We start from the raw sequence: 22,624 nt of genomic DNA, 5'->3' as shown, positions 1-22,624 counted from the left end.
GGGAATAGAGAGCCATTTGGAACAGACCAATAAAATGCACCATATAGGGAATAGGGTACCATTTGGAACAGACCAATAAGATGCACCATATAGGGAATAGAGAGCCATTTGGAACAGACCAATAATATGCACCATATATAGGGAATAGGGTACCATTTGGAACAGACTAAAAAGATGCACCATATAGGGAATAGGGTGCCATTTGGAACAGACCAATAAGATGCACCATATAGGGAATAGGGTGCCATTTGGAACAGACCAATAAGATGCACCATATAGGGAATAGAGAGCCATTTGGAACAGACCAATAAGATGCACCATATAGGGAATAGAGAGCCATTTGGAACATACCAATAAGATGCACCATATAGGGAATAGGGTACCATTTGGAACAGACCAATAAGATGCACCATATAGGGAATAGAGAGCCATTTGGAACAGACCAATAAGATGCACCATATAGGGAATAGGGTACCATTTGGAACAGACCAATAAGATGCACCATATAGGGAATAGAGAGCCATTTGGAACAGACCAATAAGATGCACCATATAGGGAATAGAGAGCCATTTGGAACATACCAATAAGATGCACCATATAGGGAATAGAGAGCCATTTGGAACAGACCAATAAGATGCACCATATAGGGAATAGAGAGCCATTTGGAACATACCAATAAGATGCACCATATAGGGAATAGAGAGCCATTTGGAACAGACCAATAAGATGCACCATATAGGGAATAGGGTACCATTTGGAACAGACCAATAAGATGCACCATATAGGGAATAGGGTGCCATTTGGAACAGACAAATAAGGTGCACCATATAGGGAATATGGTGCCATTTGGAACAGACCAATAAGGTGCACCATATAGGGAATAGGGTACCATTTGGGCCAGTGTTGCTGTTGAGGAGGAGAACAAACAGACATATTGACTTGTCTTTCCAAGACGCTATCCACCCAGTGTTCTATTCTGTCAGAGAGCAGGATTGGATAGCTAGGTCTCTCTCACACACACACAATCTGTTGGAGCAGTTTCCTAACATTTGATTTTGGTAGGCAGTGGTCAATATTCAATCAAAACTTTCAGGGAAGGCCCGAGGGCTTTCCCACAAAGGAACTCTGATCAAATGCATGCATTCTTTTTGCCAGTAAATGTAATTAGAAACTGACAATGCTTATTTTAAACCTGGGTCATTCCAAAGCTGACAGATTTTGCATACCCCACCATAATTAATGTTAAAGAAATCATAGAATAGTTTGACAACACTGTTCGTAAGCTTTCAAATGATATCAAACTCAACCGTTTATCTTTTCCAGTGATGAAGACATTAATGTCTCATGGTAGGCAAAATGGGTCAACTTTGGGCACCTCTATCTCCTGAATGTTTTGGCATTCAGGTCTAAAAAGTCACATTCTGACCACTTCTACCATGGGCAAAGATGTATAGAAGGTTTTGTTCAAATCAAAAGGGGTGCTGTCAGAAAGTGATTGAATCCAAGGCCCAAATGGCACCCTATTCCCTACATAGTGCACTACTTTTGACCAGAGCCCTATGATAAAGTGTAAGACCAGAGCCCTATGGTACAGCGTAAGTGAAGGCTACAGTTACAAGACATGTAAAGGTGATGGGCATTTCCATCGAATAGGAGCATATCAAATTGGTGTCAAATGAAAACTAAGAGTCTATCTATTTGGGAAATGAAGGCATAGAATGCACTATTTTCCATTCAAAAAATTGCCTCTGGAAGCAACGTCAGCACAATAACTGTTAGTCGGGAGCTTCATGAAATGGGTTTCCATGGCCGAGCAGCCGCACACAAGCCTAAGATCCCCATGCGCAATGCCAAGCGTCGGCTAGAGTTGTGTAAAGCTCGCCGCCATTGGAATCTGGAGCAGTGGAAACACGATCATTGTAGTGATGAATCACGCTTCACTATCTGGTAGTCCGATGGACGAATCTGGGTTTGGCGGATGCCAGGAGAACGCTACCTGCCCAAATGCATTGTGCCAACTGTAAAGTTTGGTGGATGAGGAATAATTGTCTGAGGCTATTTTTCATGGTTCGGGCTAGGCCCGACCAACACCGGACGTCCATGTTTTTATATTTGGTTTTATTTCTATTACTTTTAAGATATATATTTGAAATTCAGTTTAGTTTCAATTAGTTTTCAGATCCCTTTTACTAGTTGTATACACCACTCCAGCCAATGCTTGGCATTGAGCACTGTACAGTGAGTAGAGCAGAGTAGAGCACAGTGAGTAGAGAAGAGTACAGTAGAGTGAGTAGAGTACATTGAGTAGAGTACAGTACAGTGAGTACAGTACAGTACAGTAGAGTGAGTAGAGTACAGTGAGTAGAGTACAGTACAGTAGAATGAGTAGAGTACAGTGAGTAGAGTACAGTGAGTAGAGCACAGTAAAGTACAGTGAGTAGAGCACAGTAGAGTTAGTAGAGCACAGTACAGTGAGTTGAGTACAGTAGAGTGAATAGAGTGAGTACAGTAAGTAGAGTACAGTACAGTAAGTAGAGTACAGTACAGTGGGTAGAGTACAGTGAGTTGAGCACAGTACAGTGAGTTGAGCACAGTACAGTGAGTTGAGCACAGTACAGTACAGTGAGTAGAGCACAGTGGAGTACAGTGAGTAGAGCACAGTACAGTGAGTAGAACACAGTACTATACAGTGAGTAGAGCACAGTAAAGTACAGTGAGTAGAGCACAGTAAAATACAGTGAGTAGAGCAAAGTAGAATACAGTGAGTATAGTACAGTACAGTAGGTAGAGCACAGTAGAGTACAGTACAGTAAGTAGAGCACAGTAGAGTAGAGCACAGTGAGTAGAGCACAGTGAGTAGACCACAGTGAGTAGAGCACAGTGAGTAGAGCACAGTAGAGTACAGTATAGTGAGTAGAGCACAGTAGGAGCACAGTGAGTAGAGCACAGTAAGTAGAGCACAGCAGAGTACATTGAGTAGAGCACAGTAGAGTACAATAAAGCACAGTAGAGTACAGTGAGAAGAGCACAGTAGAGTAGAGCACAGTGAGTAGAGCACAGTACAGTGAGTAGAGCACAGTAGAGTCGAGCACAGTAGAGCACAGTAGAGTAGAGCACAGTAGAGTAGAGCACAGTGAGTAGAGCACAGTAGAGCACAGTACAGTGAGTAGCGCACAGTAGAGTACAGTAGAGCACAGTGAGTAGAGCACAGTAAGTAGACCACAGTAGAGCACAGTACAGTGAGTAGAGCACAGTTGAGTACAGTGAGTAGAGCACAGTAGGTAGAGCACAGTAAAGTGAGTAGAGCAGTGTACAGTGAGTAGAGCAGAGTAGAGTGAGTAGAGCAGAGTACAGTACAGTAGAGCAGAGAACAGTGAGCAGAGCACAGTACAGTAAGTAGAGCGAAGTAGAGTACAGTGAGTAGAGCACAGTACAGTGAGTAGAGCATAGAGTACAGTAGAGCAGTGAACAGTGAGTAGAGCACAGTACAGTGAGTAGAGCGAAGTAGAGTACAGTGAGTAGAGCACAGTAGAGTGAGTATAGCACAGTAGAGCACAGTGAGTAGAGCACAGTACAGTGAGTATAGCACAGTAGAGCACAGTAGAGTACGGTGAGTAGAGTAAAGTACAGTAGAATGAGTAGAGTACAGTGAGTAGAGTACAATAGAGTGAGTAGAGTACAGTGAGTAGAGTACAGTACAGTAGAGTGAGTATAGTACAGTGAGTAGAGCACAGTAGTGAGTAGAGCACAGTAGATCACAGTAGAGTACAGTGAGTAGAGCACAGTAGAGTACAGTGAGTAGAGCACTGTACTGTGTACTCTACTCACAGTACAGTGAGTAGAGCACAGTACAGTTAGTAGAGCACAGTACAGTGAGTTGAGTACAGTATAGTGTATAGTGTGAGTACAGTAAGTAGAGTACAGTACAGTAAGTAGAGTACAGTACAGTAGAGTGAGTAGAGTACCGTGAGTTGAGCACAGTACAGTGAGTAGAGCACAGTAGAGTAGAGGACAGAGAGTAGAGCACAGTAGAGTAGAGCACAGTAGAGAACAGTAGAGCACAGTGAGTAGAGCACAGTGAGTAGAGCACAGTAAGTAGAGCACAGTACAGTGAGTAGAGCACAGTAGAGTACAGTGAGTAGAGCACAGTAGGTAGAGCAGAGTACAGTGAGTAGAGCACGTACAGTGAGTAGAGCAGAGTACAGTGAGTAGAGCAGAGTACAGTGAGTAGAGCAGAGTAGAGTACAGTAGAGCAGAGAACAGTGAGCAGAGCACAGTACAGTGAGTAGAGCGAAGTAGAGTACAGTGAGTAGAGCACAGTACAGTGAGTAGAGCATAGTAGAGTACAGTACAGTGAGTAGAGCGAAGTAGAGTACAGTGAGTAGAGCAGAGTAGAGTACTGTACAGTGAGTAGAACACAGTAAAGTACAATAGAGTACAGTGAGTAGAGCACAGTAGAGTACAGTGAGTAGAGCACAGTACAGTGAGTAGAGCACAGTAGAGTAGAGCACAGTAGAGTACAGTACAGTGAGTAGAGCACAGTAGAGTACATTAGAGCACAGTGAGAGCACAGTGAGTAGAGCACAGTAGAGTACAGTACAGTAAGTAGAGCCCAGTAGAGTAGAGCACCGTGAGTAGAGCACAATGAGTAGACCACAGTGAGTATAGCACAGTAGAGCACAGTAGAGTACGGTGAGTAGAGTAAAGTACAGTATAATGAGTAGAGTACAGTGAGTATAGTACAATAGAGTGAGTAGAGTACAGTGAGTAGAGTACAGTACAGTAGAGTGAGTATAGTACAGTGAGTAGAGTACAGTAGAGTGAGTAGAGTACAGTGAGTAGAGCACAGTAGTGAGTAGAGCACAGTAGATCACAGTAGAGTACAGTGAGTAGAGCACAGTAGAGTACAGTGAGTAGAGCACTGTACTGTGTACTCTACTCACAGTACAGTGAGTAGAGCACAGTACAGTTAGTAGAGCACAGTACAGTACAGTGAGTTGAGTACAGTATAGTGTATAGTGTGAGTACAGTAAGTAGAGTACAGTACAGTAAGTAGAGTACAGTACAGTAGAGTGAGTAGAGTACCGTGAGTTGAGCACAGTACAGTGAGTAGAGCACAGTAGAGTAGAGGACAGAGAGTAGAGCACAGTAGAGTAGAGCACAGTAGAGAACATTAGAGCACAGTGAGAGCACAGTGAGTAGAGCACAGTAGAGCACAGTACAGTGAGTAGAGCAGAGTAGAGTGAGTAGAGCACAGTAGAGCAGAGAACAGTGAGCAGAGCACAGTACAGTGAGTAGAGCGAAGTAGAGTACAGTGAGTAGAGCACAGTACAGTGAGTAGAGCATAGTAGAGTACAGTAGAGCAGAGAACAGTGAGTAGAGCACAGTACAGTACAGTGAGTAGAGCACAGTAGAGCACAGTACAGTACAGTGAGTAGAGCACAGTAGAGTACAGTGAGTAGAGCACAGTACAGTGAGTATAGCACAGTAGAGCATAGTAGAATACAGTGAGTAGAGCACAGTAGAGTACAGTGAGTAGAGTACAGTACAGTAGAATGAGTAGAGTACAGTGAGTAGAGTACAATGAGTAGAGTACAGTACAGTAGAGTGAGTAATGTACAGTAGAGTGAGTAGAGTACAGTGAGTAGAGCACAGTACAGTGAGTAGAGCACAGTAGAGCACAGTAGAGTACAGTGAGTAGAGCACAGTAGAGTACAGTGAGTACAGCACAGTACAGTGAGTAGAGCACAGTACAGTACAGTGAGTAGAGTACAGTACAGTGAGTTGAGCAAAGTACAGTGAGTTGAGCACAGTACAGTAAAGTGAGTAGAGCACAGTAAAGTACAGTGAGTAGAGCACAGTAGAGCACAGTTGAGTAGAGCAGAGTACAGTGAGTAGAGCACGGTAGAGTACAGTGAGTAGAGCACAGTACAGTGAGTAGAACACAGTACTGTACAGTGAGTAGAGCACAGTAAAGTACAGTGAGTAGAGCACAGTAGAGTACAGTGAGTAGAGCACAGTAGAGTACAGTAAGTAGAGCACAGTAGAGTACAGTGAGTAGAGCACAGTAGAGTACAGTGAGTAGAGCAAAGTAGAATACAGTGAGTAGAGCAAAGTAGAATACAGTGAGTAGAGTACAGTACAGTAGGTAGAGAACAGTAGAGTACAGTAAAGTAAGTAGAGCACAGTAGAGTACAGTACAGTAAGTAGAGCCCAGTAGAGTAGAGCACCGTGAGTAGAGCACCGTGAGTAGAGCACAGTGAGTAGAGCACAGTGAGTAGAGCACAGTAGAGTACAGTATAGTGAGTAGAGCAGAGCACAGTAAGTAGAGCACAGCAGAGTACATTGAGTAGAGCACAGTAGAGTACAGTAAAGCACAGTAGAGTACAGTGAGAAGAGCACAGTAGAGTAGAGCACAGTGAGTAGAGCACAGTACAGTACAGTGAGTAGAGCACAGTAGAGTCGAGCACAGTAGAGCACAGTAGAGTACGGTGAGTAGAGTAAAGTACAGTAGAATGAGTAGAGTACAGTGAGTAGAGTACAATAGAGTGAGTAGAGTACAGTGAGTAGAGTACAGTACAGTAGAGTGAGTATAGTACAGTGAGTAGAGCACAGTAGTGAGTAGAGCACAGTAGATCACAGTAGAGTACAGTGAGTAGAGCACAGTAGAGTACAGTGAGTAGAGCACTGTACTGTGTACTCTACTCACAGTACAGTGAGTAGAGCACAGTACAGTTAGTAGAGCACAGTACAGTGAGTTGAGTACAGTATAGTGTATAGTGTGAGTACAGTAAGTAGAGTACAGTACAGTAAGTAGAGTACAGTACAGTAGAGTGAGTAGAGTACCGTGAGTTGAGCACAGTACAGTGAGTAGAGCACAGTAGAGTAGAGGACAGAGAGTAGAGCACAGTAGAGTAGAGCACAGTAGAGAACAGTAGAGCACAGTGAGTAGAGCACAGTGAGTAGAGCACAGTAAGTAGAGCACAGTACAGTGAGTAGAGCACAGTAGAGTACAGTGAGTAGAGCACAGTAGGTAGAGCAGAGTACAGTGAGTAGAGCACGTACAGTGAGTAGAGCAGAGTACAGTGAGTAGAGCAGAGTACAGTGAGTAGAGCAGAGTAGAGTACAGTAGAGCAGAGAACAGTGAGCAGAGCACAGTACAGTGAGTAGAGCGAAGTAGAGTACAGTGAGTAGAGCACAGTACAGTGAGTAGAGCACAGTAGAGTAGAGGACAGAGAGTAGAGCACAGTAGAGTAGAGCACAGTAGAGAACAGTAGAGCACAGTGAGTAGAGCACAGTGAGTAGAGCACAGTAAGTAGAGCACAGTACAGTGAGTAGAGCACAGTAGAGTACAGTGAGTAGAGCACAGTAGGTAGAGCAGAGTACAGTGAGTAGAGCACGTACAGTGAGTAGAGCAGAGTACAGTGAGTAGAGCAGAGTACAGTGAGTAGAGCAGAGTAGAGTACAGTAGAGCAGAGAACAGTGAGCAGAGCACAGTACAGTGAGTAGAGCGAAGTAGAGTACAGTGAGTAGAGCACAGTACAGTGAGTAGAGCATAGTAGAGTACAGTACAGTGAGTAGAGCGAAGTAGAGTACAGTGAGTAGAGCACAGTAGAGTACTGTACAGTGAGTAGAGCACAGTAAAGTACAATAGAGTACAGTGAGTAGAGCACAGTAGAGTACAGTGAGTAGAGCACAGTACAGTGAGTAGAGCACAGTAGAGTAGAGCACAGTAGAGTACAGTACAGTGAGTAGAGCACAGTAGAGTACATTAGAGCACAGTGAGAGCACAGTGAGTAGAGCACAGTAGAGTACAGTACAGTAAGTAGAGCCCAGTAGAGTAGAGCACCGTGAGTAGAGCACAGTGAGTAGACCACAGTGAGTATAGCACAGTAGAGCACAGTAGAGTACGGTGAGTAGAGTAAAGTACAGTATAATGAGTAGAGTACAGTGAGTATAGTACAATAGAGTGAGTAGAGTACAGTGAGTAGAGTACAGTACAGTAGAGTGAGTATAGTACAGTGAGTAGAGTACAGTAGAGTGAGTAGAGTACAGTGAGTAGAGCACAGTAGTGAGTAGAGCACAGTAGATCACAGTAGAGTACAGTGAGTAGAGCACAGTAGAGTACAGTGAGTAGAGCACTGTACTGTGTACTCTACTCACAGTACAGTGAGTAGAGCACAGTACAGTTAGTAGAGCACAGTACAGTACAGTGAGTTGAGTACAGTATAGTGTATAGTGTGAGTACAGTAAGTAGAGTACAGTACAGTAAGTAGAGTACAGTACAGTAGAGTGAGTAGAGTACCGTGAGTTGAGCACAGTACAGTGAGTAGAGCACAGTAGAGTAGAGGACAGAGAGTAGAGCACAGTAGAGTAGAGCACAGTAGAGAACAGTAGAGCACAGTAGAGCACAGTGAGTAGAGCACAGTAGAGCACAGTACAGTGAGTAGAGCAGAGTAGAGTGAGTAGAGCACAGTAGAGCAGAGAACAGTGAGCAGAGCACAGTACAGTGAGTAGAGCGAAGTAGAGTACAGTGAGTAGAGCACAGTACAGTGAGTAGAGCATAGTAGAGTACAGTAGAGCAGAGAACAGTGAGTAGAGCACAGTACAGTACAGTGAGTAGAGCACAGTAGAGCACAGTACAGTACAGTGAGTAGAGCACAGTAGAGTACAGTGAGTAGAGCACAGTACAGTGAGTATAGCACAGTAGAGCATAGTAGAATACAGTGAGTAGAGCACAGTAGAGTACAGTGAGTAGAGTACAGTACAGTAGAATGAGTAGAGTACAGTGAGTAGAGTACAATGAGTAGAGTACAGTACAGTAGAGTGAGTAATGTACAGTAGAGTGAGTAGAGTACAGTGAGTAGAGCACAGTACAGTGAGTAGAGCACAGTAGAGCACAGTAGAGTACAGTGAGTAGAGCACAGTAGAGTACAGTGAGTACAGCACAGTACAGTGAGTAGAGCACAGTACAGTACAGTGAGTAGAGTACAGTACAGTGAGTTGAGCAAAGTACAGTGAGTTGAGCACAGTACAGTAAAGTGAGTAGAGCACAGTAAAGTACAGTGAGTAGAGCACAGTAGAGCACAGTTGAGTAGAGCAGAGTACAGTGAGTAGAGCACGGTAGAGTACAGTGAGTAGAGCACAGTACAGTGAGTAGAACACAGTACTGTACAGTGAGTAGAGCACAGTAAAGTACAGTGAGTAGAGCACAGTAGAGTACAGTGAGTAGAGCACAGTAGAGTACAGTGAGTAGAGCACAGTAGAGTACAGTGAGTAGAGCACAGTAGAGTACAGTGAGTAGAGCACAGTAGAGTACAGTGAGTAGAGCAAAGTAGAATACAGTGAGTAGAGCAAAGTAGAATACAGTGAGTAGAGTACAGTACAGTAGGTAGAGAACAGTAGAGTACAGTAAAGTAAGTAGAGCACAGTAGAGTACAGTACAGTAAGTAGAGCCCAGTAGAGTAGAGCACCGTGAGTAGAGCACCGTGAGTAGAGCACAGTGAGTAGAGCACAGTGAGTAGAGCACAGTAGAGTACAGTATAGTGAGTAGAGCAGAGCACAGTAAGTAGAGCACAGCAGAGTACATTGAGTAGAGCACAGTAGAGTACAGTAAAGCACAGTAGAGTACAGTGAGAAGAGCACAGTAGAGTAGAGCACAGTGAGTAGAGCACAGTACAGTACAGTGAGTAGAGCACAGTAGAGTCGAGCACAGTAGAGCACAGTAGAGTAGAGCACAGTAGAGTAGAGCACAGTGAGTAGAGCACAGTAGAGCACAGTACAGTGAGTAGTGCACAGTAGAGTACAGTAGAGCACAGTGAGTAGAGCACAGTAAGTAGAGCACAGTAGAGCACAGTACAGTGAGTAGAGCACAGTTGAGTACAGTGAGTAGAGCACAGTAGGTACAGCACAGTAAAGTGAGTAGAGCAGTGTACCGTGAGTAGAGCAGAGTACAGTGAGTAGAGCAGAGTAGAGTGAGTAGAGCAGAGTAGAGTACAGTAGAGCAGAGAACAGTGAGCAGAGCACAGTACAGTGAGTAGAGCGAAGTAGAGTACAGTGAGTAGAGCACAGTACAGTGAGTAGAGCATAGAGTACAGTAGAGCAGAGAACAGTGAGTAGAGCACAGTACAGTGAGTAGAGCGAAGTAGAGTACAGTGAGTAGAGCACAGTACAGTACTGTACAGTGAGTAGAGCAAAGTAAAGTACAGTGAGTACAGCACAGTACAGTGAGTAGAGCACAGTAGAGTACAGTGAGTAGAGCACAGTACAGTGAGTATAGCACAGTAGAGCACAGTAGAGTACAGTGAGTAGAGTAAAGTACAGTAGAATGAGTAGAGTACAGTGAGTAGAGTACAATAGAGTGAGTAGAGTACAGTGAGTAGAGTACAGTAGAGTGAGTATAGTACAGTGAGTAGAGTACAGTAGAGTGAGTAGAGTACAGTGAGTAGAGCACAGTAGTGAGTAGAGCACAGTAGAGCACAGTAGAGTACAGTTAGTAGAGCACAGTAGAGTACAGTGAGTAGAGCACTGTACTGTGTACTCTACTCACAGTACAGTGAGTAGAGCACAGTACAGTTAGTAGAGCACAGTACAGTACAGTGAGTTGAGTACAGTAGAGTGAATAGTGTGAGTACAGTAAGTAGAGTACAGTACAGTAAGTAGAGTACAGTACAGTAGAGTGAGTAGAGTACAGTGAGTTGAGCACAGTACAGTGAGTTGAGCACAGTACAGTGAGTAGAGCACAGTAAAGTACAGTGAGTAGAGCACAGTGAGTAGAGCACGGTAGAGTGAATAGAACACAGTACTGTACAGTGAGTAGAGCACAGTAAAGTACAGTGAGTAGAGCACAGCAGAGCACAGTTGAGTACAGTGAGTAGAGCACAGTATAGTACAGTAGTGTACAATGAGTAGAGCAAAGTAGAATACAGTGAGTAGAGTACAGTACAGTAGGTAGAGCACAGCAGAGTACAGTACAGTAAGTAGAGCACAGTAGAGTACAGTACAGTAAGTAGAGCCCAGTAGAGTAGAGCACCGTGAGTAGAGCACAGTGAGTAGACCACAGTGAGTAGAGCACAGTAGGAGAACAGTGAGTAGAGCACAGTAAGTAGAGCACAGCAGAGTACATTGAGTAGAGCACAGTAGAGTAGAGCACAGTAAAGCACAGTAGAGTACAGTGAGAAGAGCACAGTAGAGTAGAGCACAGTAGAGTAGAGCACAGTGAGTAGAGCACAGTCCAGTACAGTGAGTAGAGTACAGTGAGAAGAGCACAGTAGAGTAGAGCACAGTAGAGTAGAGCACAGTGAGTATAGCACAGTCCAGTACAGTGAGTAGAGCACAGTAGAGTAGAGCACAGTAGAGTAGAGCAGAGTAGAGTAGAGCACAGTGAGTAGAGCACAGTAGAGCACAGTAGAGCACAGTACAGTGAGTAGAGCACAGTCGGGTACAGTAGAGCACAGTGAGTAGAGCACAGTGAGTAGAGCACAGTACAGTGGGTAGAGCACAGTAAGTAGAGCACAGCAGAGTACATTGAGTAGAGCACAGTAGAGTAGAGCACAGTAAAGCACAGTAGAGTACAGTGAGAAGAGCACAGTAGAGTAGAGCACAGTAGAGTAGAGCACAGTGAGTAGAGCACAGTACAGTACAGTGAGTAGAGCACAGTAGAGTCGAGCACAGTAGAGTACAGTGAGTAGAGCACAGTAGAGTACAGTGAGTAGAGCACAGTAGAGTAGAGCACAGTAGAGCACATTACAGTGAGTAGAGCACAGTAGAGTACAGTAGAGCACAGTGAGTAGAGCACAGTGAGTAGAGCACAGTAAGTAAAGCACAGTAGAGCACAGTACAGTGAGTAGAGCACAGTAGAGTACAGTGAGTAGAGCACAGTAGGTAGATCACAGTACAGTGAGTAGAGCAGTGTACAGTGAGTAGAGCAGAGTAGAGTACAGTAGAGCAGAGAACAGTACAGTGAGTAGAGCGAAGTAGAGCACAGTACAGTGAGTAGAGCATAGTAGAGTACAGTAGAGCAGAGAACAGTGAGTAGAGCACAGTACAGTGAGTAGAGTGAAGTAGAGTACAGTGAGTAGAGCACAGTACAGTACTGTACAGTGAGTAGAGCACAGTAAAGTACAGTGAGTAGAGCACAGTACAGTACAGTGAGTAGAGCACAGTAGAGCACAGTAGAGTACAGTGAGTAGAGCACAGTAAAGTATCGTGAGTAGAGCACAGTAAAGCAGTGAGTAGAGTACAGTGAGTAGAGCACAGTAAAGAACAGTGAGTAGAGCACAGTAAGGATGTAGTCAAGCATGGAACAGCATGTATTCTACTCTACCCTGCTGTACTGTACTCTACTCTGCTGTACTCTACTCTACCCTGCTGTACTGTACTCTACTCTACTGTACTCTACTCTACCCTGCTGTACTGTACTGTACTCTACCCTGCTGTACTCTACCCTGCTGTACTGTACTCTACCCTGCTGTACTGTACTCTACCCTGCTGTACTGTACTCTACCCTGCTGTACTGTACTGTACTCTGCTGTGTTGTACTCTACTCTACCCTGCTGTACTGTACTCTGCTGTACTGTACTCTACTCTACTCTACTCTACTGTACTCTGCTGTGTTGTACTCTACTCTACCCTGCTGTACTGTACTCTGCTGTACTGTACTCTACTGTACTCTACTGTACTGTACTGTACTCTACCCTGCTGTACTGTACTGTACTCTACTCTACCCTGCTGTACTCTACCCTGCTGTACTGTACTCTACTCTACTCTACTGTACTCTACCCTGCTGTACTGTACTCTACTCTACCCTGCTGTACTCTACCCTGCTGTACTGTACTCTACTCTACTCTACTCTACCCTGCTGTACTGTACTCTACTCTACTGTACTCTACTCTACCCTGCTGTACTGTACTCTACTCTACTCTACCCTGCTGTACTCTACCCTGCTGTACTGTACTCTACTCTGCTGTACTGTACTCTACTCTGCTGTACTGTACTCTACTCTGCTGTACTGTACTGTACTGCGTTGTAATGTCCAAACTTGTGAAACATGAGAAGAATGACATTCATATCCACAATCATGCATTTATGTGTAGTACAGATCAGGGACCCATGATGCAATTATGTTACCGTAATTCCATTACCGGATGTAAATCCACTTCACTTACTGTAGTTCAATAACCATAAGAGATTTTTTCAAACTCAAGTTGCCATGTCATAGCTGACATCTTTCAATCTTCATTTGGAGCAGATGTTTAACAGTTTTTGGAAAACGTGGTTGCATGATTATACTGTAATTTCGTTACCAATGTTTGAATCTGCACAGTTCTTCCACTAAATTTATTTGTGAAAATGTTTCTGTGAAAATTGTTAAAAGTAGTCCTTGTGCATAGAGTTGTATGGTTTGTTAAACTTTGAAATCAATGGTTTTTGTTTGGCATACATTTTAAAGTGAAAAAAAAAAAACTGAGTCAAAGCGTAAAACCCCTTGTCATTCACTCCTGTAAAGCCTACAGGACTGATATCTAGCTGCCCCAAAAATGCTACTTATGTCAGGAATCTGTAGCACATTACATAATTACAGCTCTAGAACACAGTGAATACAGGTTGGAGGGTCTATGTACATTCTGTTTGATTAAAGCCTCTTCATCAGAATTTAGAATGCATTATCCTGTATTGTATACAACTTAAATGCTACAAATGTTTTTTTTAGCATATGATGATTTGGATGCATGAAAATAATGACATAGCTGGGAGAGGAAATGTACAGAATGTGCAAATAGCTGGCACTAACACATCAACTGTGGATGGATCCCCATGCCAGAAAGGACTAAGTGCACTACTTTTGACTAAATAGGGAATAGGGTGCCATTTGGAACGAATTATTACTTTTATCCTATCCCAGGTATTCCTTAAAGAGGTAGGGTTTCAAGTGTCTCCGGAAGGTGGTCAGTGACTCCGCTGTCCTGGTGTCGTGAGGGAGCTTGTTCCACCATTGGGGTGCCAGGGCAGCGAACAGTTTTGACTGGGCTGAGCGGGAACTGTGCTTCCGCAGAGGTAGGGGGACCAGCAGGCCAGAGGTGGAAGAACGCAATGCCCTCGTTTGGGTGTAGGGACTGATCAGAGCCTGAAGGTTACATTTTACATTTAACATTTGAGTAGAGATTAGCATGATCAATTATGTTAGCTCAACAGCCTATACACAACACTGCATGGCATGGTTGGCACTGCCACCTAACCTAAGCCCTGGCTAGCTGCATCTCCTGAGTTCAACTCTAAACCCCACACATCACCATGGAGACGGGACCTCCATTGTGGGACAGTTGGGCTCCACTTGAGAGGTCCTGGCACGTCCACATGAGTAACAGCTTTGTCTCCATCCCAAATGGCACCCTATTTCCTATACAGTGCACTGCTTTTGACCAGAGCCCTATGGGCCCTGGTCAAATGTAGTGCACTACATAGGGAATAGGGTGCCATTTGGGATGTATTTCAGTGTCCCAACAGACAGGGGAGAGTGAGGGGGTCATTCATTCCACTGAGGAGGATTGTTGAGAGCCACAAACCAGCTCTCTGGAAGTTTCAGTTTGCAAACTAGTTCAAGTTCTGTTATAGCAAATGTAACAACAATGTAGGCCTACTTTACAGACTACTTTCCTATTCTCAAACTTTGCACACTAGTTTAGTCAGAAATCTGAATGTTTTCACATTGCCACGCGCAAGCGCAACAATGTAACGTTAACAAATGAATACTCGGCAGTGAGATTGATATAGACTGTTCCATGCTTGACTACATCCTTATACTAGGAGCGGCCTATGTCACTTTACCTCGGAACAGGTGAACCAACGATTGCGGCAGACTCGCGGAATGTTTCAGGTTTCTCCAAAAAACGATGTTCCTTCCCTGTGACGTTGTCAAACAACCAACTCTATTTAATGTAATATGCATTCGCCAAATGTTCATATTTTTTACGGCGGTATAATTCTCGTCAACGTCACCGGTGCTCTGGCAACAGGTAGCAGCTGGAAGCAACTACAGCCAGCCGTTTGGGAGTGGTTTGTTGGTAGCCAAAGTTTCTGATTAACTCTTTCCTTTCTGGTTAGAGTAGGTATGTATTCGAACCAGCCGAACTAACCGGTTTCTAACCTGTTCTGTGGTTGCCCCACCAACTATTCCCTATTCCCAACCCACATTCACGAAAGTTAAAAGAGGAAAGAAAAGGTAGAATGAAGATTCCCGGAAATCTCAGATAATCAAATGTTCCAATCAAATTGCATAAGTCCATACACCTAACAGTGTTTGGGTCCTGCATATCGTATTCCAGACAGTTGTACCGACCGGACCGGATAGAGCACTTGAATCAGCTGGTCCGGACCGTACAGTTGTATTCTAGGGGCAGTGGCACTCCTTACCCCATTGGACTGGCATACAAAAACAAAGGGGCGTGTGTAGATGAGCTGCCATAGAATAACAAATGGAGTCTACTATAGCAAATATCTGCTATGCTATGCAAGGAATCTTTCCATACATTAGCAGGGATTTGACCATCTCATGGATGTCTTGTACAGACATGTACAAGTTAACAGCACAACTTTCAATCAAACTCACTGCAGTCTGTTAACCATAAACTCACCATGTATATTTAATGCAGATCACAAGGCTCACTTACTGAAAGCATCTTTTGACTCATGTTTTTGGATCCCAGATGGTATAACTATTTCCCTGAATGTAATACAGTTTGTGATTCATGCGCTGAGTCCTGTTGACTACATGACCTTTTGGGAATTCTGACAGAATAAGTCATATGCCTAGTTCTCATCTGTGTTTGTGATTCGTTGTCCACGTCCCAAATGGCACCCTATTCAGTGGTACTCAACTCTTACCCTATGAGGCTTTTATGTTCTACCTGATAACTAATTGCACACACCTGGTGTCCACGGTCTAAATCAGTCCCTGATTAGAGAGGAACTATGAAAAAATGTAGTGGCACTGTCTTCGAGGTCCAGAGTTGAGTTTGAGGGCCCTATACAGGGCACTACTTTTAACTATGGCCTCTGGTCAAAAGTAATGCCCTATATAAGGAATAGGGTGCCGTTTGGGACGCCAACATTGAGTATAGTAATAATTCCTCTGTGAATCATGGATAAAATCTCTCATTTTCTTAAGATAAACACAACAGGGTAACTACAATGAACGAACCAAATAGTGAACATAGTGATTCCCAACCTCAGTAATCATTACCTCAAAAAGCAGAGAAAATAAAGCATTGACAGAGCATTGCAACGCTTGATTACGTCTGCGCTTATCCATCAGACCTTGAATGCTTGTCTGGGTGCCAGTTCTACCATGACTGAACAGCACCCTCTGGTGTCAGAAGTTAGTAATACCAGTTATTATCACTGACGTTCCCATGCAACTCACATGCTTTACAAATGGCTTCATGTCAATCATTATAAAGTCAAATAAAATACTTGCAAATTATAAATGTATGTAGGATGTTATGCATGTCTACAGTGAAACTTAATCTTACCTGAGCTGTAGGAGGAGGGGCTGTAACATCAATCAGACCAGAAGTTTGATCCAGGCTCTGCTGTTGTTCTGCTGGTGTTTCAGTTGAACCCAAAGATCCAGCCAGTTCTGTTCCCACTAAGTCTGTCAACTCTGAGTGCTGGGTATCTGACATAGTCTCATATATATCTGAGTCATGAGATAAATGAGATTGCCCACTAGGATCCTCTGGCAGTGTTTTCATCATCCGGCCGTCTGAGTTCTGCTGTTCAACTGGATCCTTGATAAGCGAAGGAGGGCCTGACTGCAACTGGGGAAGTCCACTTGTGGGCTCGGGTGGGACAAGGAGTTTTAGAGAACGGTGCTGCAGCATATCTCCAAGACCTGGAGCGTCTGAGGCTGAGGTGAATGAGAAACCTGGAGCTAAACTTCGCCTCTTCAGATCACGTGGCGGGAAATCTGTAGTCTCGTTATTGGAGGTCTGCAGTCCCACCATTGTCTTCATGCGCTCATACTGCTTGATATCATCAATGTCTTGTGAGACCCCGAACGTGGACATCCTGTGAGTGGTGGCTCTCGCAGAGTGATCCGTGGACGCGCGGACCTTCGTCACAGCGCCTGACCTTTGACCTTTGTTAGACATGTTCGGTGGCTCTCTGTCAGTCGTTGCCTGCAAGGATGTGCAACTCTGAGTCCCAGAACTGGTGAGGTCCAGTGGTCCCTGGGTCTCTACAGAGAGCTCCCTCACATACTTGGCAGGGATATAGAAGGGTTTGGTCCCCTGGTCCTTCCGGACGTGCCACCAGTAGTCGTTGGTCCTGGAGACCAGCATGTACCTGTGAACATTAGAGGTCCAGAGAGGTAATGTGAACACTGTGTTTGGGCTGAGCAATGACGCGTGTACTGTTCATGTATTGTTAAGTTCTATCATCTATATCATGTTGTTTGATCTGTTCCTTTGTAATTTTACTTTTTTAACTATGAGCTAAAGACTCATTTTCATTTTGTGAAATATATTCTGGACAATAAATATTTTCAATTCAATTACCTCTCGTTGGGCTTGATGGAGACCAGAGCCCCGTCCTTGGCTGTGTAATCATACTCAAACTCCACCTGCACCATCTCCATGTTACTGTAGTTAGGTCTACAGTTACTGTAGTTAGGTCTACAGTAACTGTAGTTAGGTCTAGTTAGCCGCTCTGCTGGCTGGGGCCTCCGTGTTGAAGTGCAGACAGTCACGTTTCAAAAGAGTTCATCTTGGAGATGGAAACAGTCAAAACAGTACATTTAAAATGGGCATATCTGACTTGCTGTGTCTCAAATGGCACCCTATTCCCTTTCTAGTGCACTACTTTTGACCAGGGCCCATAGGGAATAGGGTGCCATTTGGGACATACACGCATTACAAACATGATGAAAACAAATTTAGATCCAGTAAACTGAGATAGCACTCTGCTACACCGGCCATACAGTAGTAGACATTTGGAAACCTCAACATTGTGGGAGTCATTGAATGACATACATGTATTTTAATAGGATCTCTGAGGTGGGAGTACTCAGTTACTAATGTCATAGTTGTCCTCTATCAACATGATGCACTTCTGCCTAACAGATTAACCTCATAAAGAATGCAGACTGACCAGTATGGCTGTTTCTGTTTCATGATTTTAACCTGAACAATGGGCAGGCAGACATCAGTAAAGGTTGTCTCCCATCGATGTGCATAACAATACTGCTACAGGAAGTTGCTGCCAGCAGTCACTGCCGTTCAGAATGCCCTAACCCCAAACTTAAAGAGCACTATAGACTCACGTGCTCAAACAGAGCCCACAGAACAGGAAGCCTGTAGCACAGCACCACCCTGGGTTGACGATGCTCAACTCACTCGTCAAGCTGCAACCTCAGTTTCTCAAATAAGGCCTCCAGAGACACGGGGAGAACTTCAGAAAACACAGGACTCAATTCCTTCTTCTAATTTCAGTAGTGACATTGACAACCAGGACCAATTACTGGTCAGAAGTCAAAGTCCAAGGCTATTCCATTTTACATTTACATTTTAGTCATTTAGCAGACGCTCTTATCCAGAGCGACTTACAGTTAGTGAACACATATATATATTTTTTTATACTGGCCCCCGTGGGAATCGAACCCACAACCCTGGCGTTGCAAACGCCATGCTCTATCAACTGAGGTACATCCCTGCCGGCCATTCCCTCCCCTACCCTGGACGACGCTGGGCCAATTGTGCGCCGCCCATGAGTCTCCCGGTCGCGGCCGGCTGCGACAGAGCCTGGATTCGAACCAGGATCTCTAGTGTCACAGTTAGCACTGCGATGCAGTGCCTTAGACCACTGCGCCACTCAGGAGTATTCCCTCTCCATACTAACCCATTCAAAGTGAGTGGACCATTTGATCTATGTCAACATGACAGATGTTTTTTGATGTCAACTGACATAATACTTAGATCAAGTGTTCTAGTAAGAGTGCATTTTAAATATTTTATTTGAGGAAGGGTAACTTTTTTGAAAAGTTTTGAACTTGATATAGCCTACAGTAAAAATCCAACCCTACGTTATAAGGAGTCAAATAGTGTATGTAAAGCAGAAGTTAAACATCATTTAATCTATACTAATGGGGGACTCGCAGGAGTTAAACATGATTTAATCCCCACTAAGGGGGTCTAGCAGAAGTTAAACATGATTTAATCCCCACTAAAGGGGACTCTCAGGAGTTAAACATGATTTAATCCCCACTAAAGGGGACTCGCAGGAGTTAAACATGATTTAATCCCCACTAAGGGGGACTCGCAGGAGTTAAACATGATTTAATCCCCACTAAGGGGGACCCGCAGGAGTTAAACATGATTTAATCCCCACTAAAGGGGACTCGCAGGAGTTAAACATGATTTAATCCCCACTAAAGGGGACTAGCAGGAGTTAAACATGATTTAATCCCCACTAAAGGGGACTAGCAGAAGTTAAACATGATTTAATCCCCACTAAAGGGGACTCGCAGGAGTTAAACATGATTTAATCCCCACTAAAGGGGACTCGCAGGAGTTAAACATGATTTAATCCCCACTAAAGGGGACTCGCAGGAGTTAAACATGATTTAATCCCCACTAAAGGGGACTAGCAGAAGTTAAACATGATTTAATCCCCACTAAAGGGGACTCGCAGGAGTTAAACATGATTTAATCCCCACTAAGGGGGTCTAGCAGAAGTTAAACATGATTTAATCCCCACTAAAGGGGACTAGCAGAAGTTAAACATGATTTAATCCCCACTAAAGGGGACTAGCAGAAGTTAAACATGATTTAATCCCCACTAAAGGGGACTAGTAGAAGTTAAACATGATTTAATCCCCACTAAAGGGGACTAGCAGAAGTTAAACATGATTTAATCCCCACTAAAGGGGACTAGCAGAAGTTAAACATGATTTAATCCCCACTAAAGGGGACTAGTAGAAGTTAAACATGATTTAATCCCCACTAAAGGGGACTAGCAGAAGTTAAACATGATTTAATCCCCACTAAAGGGGACTAGCAGAAGTTAAACATGATTTAATCCACACTATTTTTAAAATTTTTAAATTTCACCTTTATTTAACCAGGTAAGCCAGTTGAGAACAAGTTCTCATTTACAACTGCGACCTGGCCAAGATAAAGCAAAGCAGTGCGATAAAAACAACACAGAGTTACATATGGGGTAAAAAAACATAAAGTCAAAAATACAACAGAAAATATATATACAGTGGTGCAAATGTAGCAAGTTATGGAGGTAAAGCAATAAATAGGCTATAGTGCAAAATAATTACAATAGTATTAACACTGGAATGCTAGATGTGCAAGAGATTATGTGCAAATAGAGATACTGGGGTGCAAAAGAGCAAAATAAATAACAATATAGGGATGAGGTAGTTGGGTGGGCTAATTTCAGATGGGCTGTGTACAGGTGCAGTGATCGGTAAGGTGCTCTGACAACTGATGCTTAAAGTTAGTGAGGGAGATAAGAGTCTCCAGCTTCAGAGATTTTTGCAATTCGTTCCAGTCATTGGCAGCAGAGAACTGGAAGGAATGGCGGCCAAAGGAGGTGTTGGCTTTGGGAATGACCAGTGAGATATACCTGCTGGAGCGCAGACTACGGGTGGGTGCTGCTATGGTGACCAATGAGCGGGGATTTGCCTAGCAGTGATTTATAGATGGCCTGGAGCCAGTGGGTTTGACGACGAACATGTAGTGAGGACCAGCCAACAAGAGCGTACAGGTCACAGTGGTGGGTAGTGTATGGGGCTTTGGAGACAAAACGGATGGCACTGTGATAGACTACATCCAGTTTGCTGAGTAGAGTGTTGGAGGCTATTTTGTAAATGACATCGCCGAAGTCAAGGATCGGTAGGATAGTCAGTTTTACGAGGGCATGTTTGGCAGCATGAGTGAAGGAGGCTTTGTTGCGAAATAGGAAGCCGATTCTAGATTTAACTTTGGATTGGAGATTCTTAATGTGAGTCTGGAAGGAGAGTTTACAGTCTAACCAGACACCTAGGTATTTGTAGTTGTCCACATACTCTAGGTCAGACCCGTCGAGAGTGGTGATTCTAGTTGGGTGGGCGGGTGCCAGCAGCGTTCGATTGAAAAGCATGCATTTAGTTTTACTAGTGTTTAAGAGCAGTTGGAGGCTACTGAAGGAGTGTTGTATGGCATTGAAGCTCGTTTGGAGGTTTGTTAACACAGTGTCCAATGAAGGGCCAGATGTATACAAAATGGTGTCGTCTGCGTAGAGGTGGATCTGAGAGTCACCAGCAGCAAGAGCGACATCATTGATATACACGGAGAAAAGTGTCGGCCCAAGAATTGAACCCTGTGGCACCCCCATAGAGACTGCCATAGGTCCAGACAACAGGCCCTCCGATTTGACACACTGAACTCTATCTGAGAAGTAGTTGGTGAACCAGGCGAGGCAGTCATTTGAGAAACCAAGGCTATTTAGTCAAAACATGATTTAATCCCCACTAAAGGGGACTAGCAGAAGTTAAACATGATTTAATCCACACTAAAGGGGACTAGCAGAAGTTAAACATGATTTAATCCACACTAAAGGGGGTCTAGCAGAAGTTAAACATGATTTAATCCACACTAAAGGGGGTCTAGCAGAAATTAAACATGATTTAATCCCCACTAATGGGGACTAGCAGAAGTGTTTTTCAAAGAGAATCCCATGTTACAATAATAATGCACACTAACAGTACATCAAACTTTTACAATAAAACCAATGTAATTCAAGGCTTGACAATACAGTAGGTATTCATACCTGGAGGTGGGCATACAGCCAGAAGACTTGTACCAACTCTGTCCTCTTCTCTCTGAATGTTCAGTTGCTCGCAGACGTTAGAGTGAGTTTAATAAATATACCATTTGCATTAATTCCCATCATATTAAACCTGGTAAATCTTTCTCTTTCAGCATCTATTTTCCATCACATTACAGTTCACTTGTTTAATAATGTTTTGAGCTCCTGTAGTGTCGGTTATAAAGCCTAGTAGTCTACCACGGCGCTCTGTGTGTGCGCGCACAGGTTTTGACTTGCCTAACTGCCTCTGTATCATTTCCTGTTCTACTGACTGTGTATAGGAACAACACTGAGAGCATGGAGACTGGGGGACAGGGACACACACAAAGAGAGCTATGAAAAATGGGATTGACTCAATATATAGTTATATTCAGTCCCTCATGAAACATCATCTGGTTTCCTAGGAGTCTGTGACCAAACGGACCATTACTGGGGGGAATATTCTCTAGTTATAGGCTAACACCCCTGTGAAATTGATCAATTACAAACAAATATATGTGCGTCTCCTATGGGCCCTGGTCAAAAGTAATGCACTGTATAGGGAATAAGGTGCTGTTTGGGACACAGTAATTGTCAATAAGTGTTGTCAATAAATACCCTCTAACCTACATGCCAGTGAGGGTTTCTGCTGGTTTAGCATTACATGGCAGTTGACCAAAAAGGGGAAGCAAACACTGGTATCAAGATTATTTCCAATCTTGGTTTTGTTAGGAAACACATCCTTTTAGCCTCATAACATTTTCCTCTGCTCTCTAAAGTAAAGCAAGTC

At 43.8% G+C, this 22,624-nt stretch overlaps 1 protein-coding gene across 1 annotated transcript in view; it reads right to left on the bottom strand.

Annotated features, from left to right (window-relative positions):
- The window catches only part of LOC311127571 (rho GTPase-activating protein 27-like), a 57,832-nt gene extending 35,762 nt beyond the window's left edge, over nt 1–22,070 (bottom strand). Inside the window, exons 1-3 of the mRNA XM_084159388.1 lie at nt 21,817–22,070; nt 17,556–17,763; nt 16,530–17,343 (exon numbers count right to left, since the gene is read on the bottom strand). Of these exons, the coding sequence (XP_084015514.1) occupies nt 16,530–17,343; nt 17,556–17,635 (894 nt within the window). The 5' untranslated portion in view covers nt 17,636–17,763; nt 21,817–22,070. The remainder of the gene's footprint in view (nt 1–16,529; nt 17,344–17,555; nt 17,764–21,816) is intronic.
- Nucleotides 22,071–22,624: the final 554 nt, after the last annotated feature.

Source organism: Coregonus lavaretus (assembly GCF_964263955.1).
Source record: "Coregonus lavaretus genome assembly, chromosome: 1".
NCBI lineage: Eukaryota > Metazoa > Chordata > Actinopteri > Salmoniformes > Salmonidae > Coregonus > Coregonus lavaretus.
Note: the sequence above shows the minus strand (reverse complement) of the source record. Positions and strands in the feature narration are given on the sequence as shown.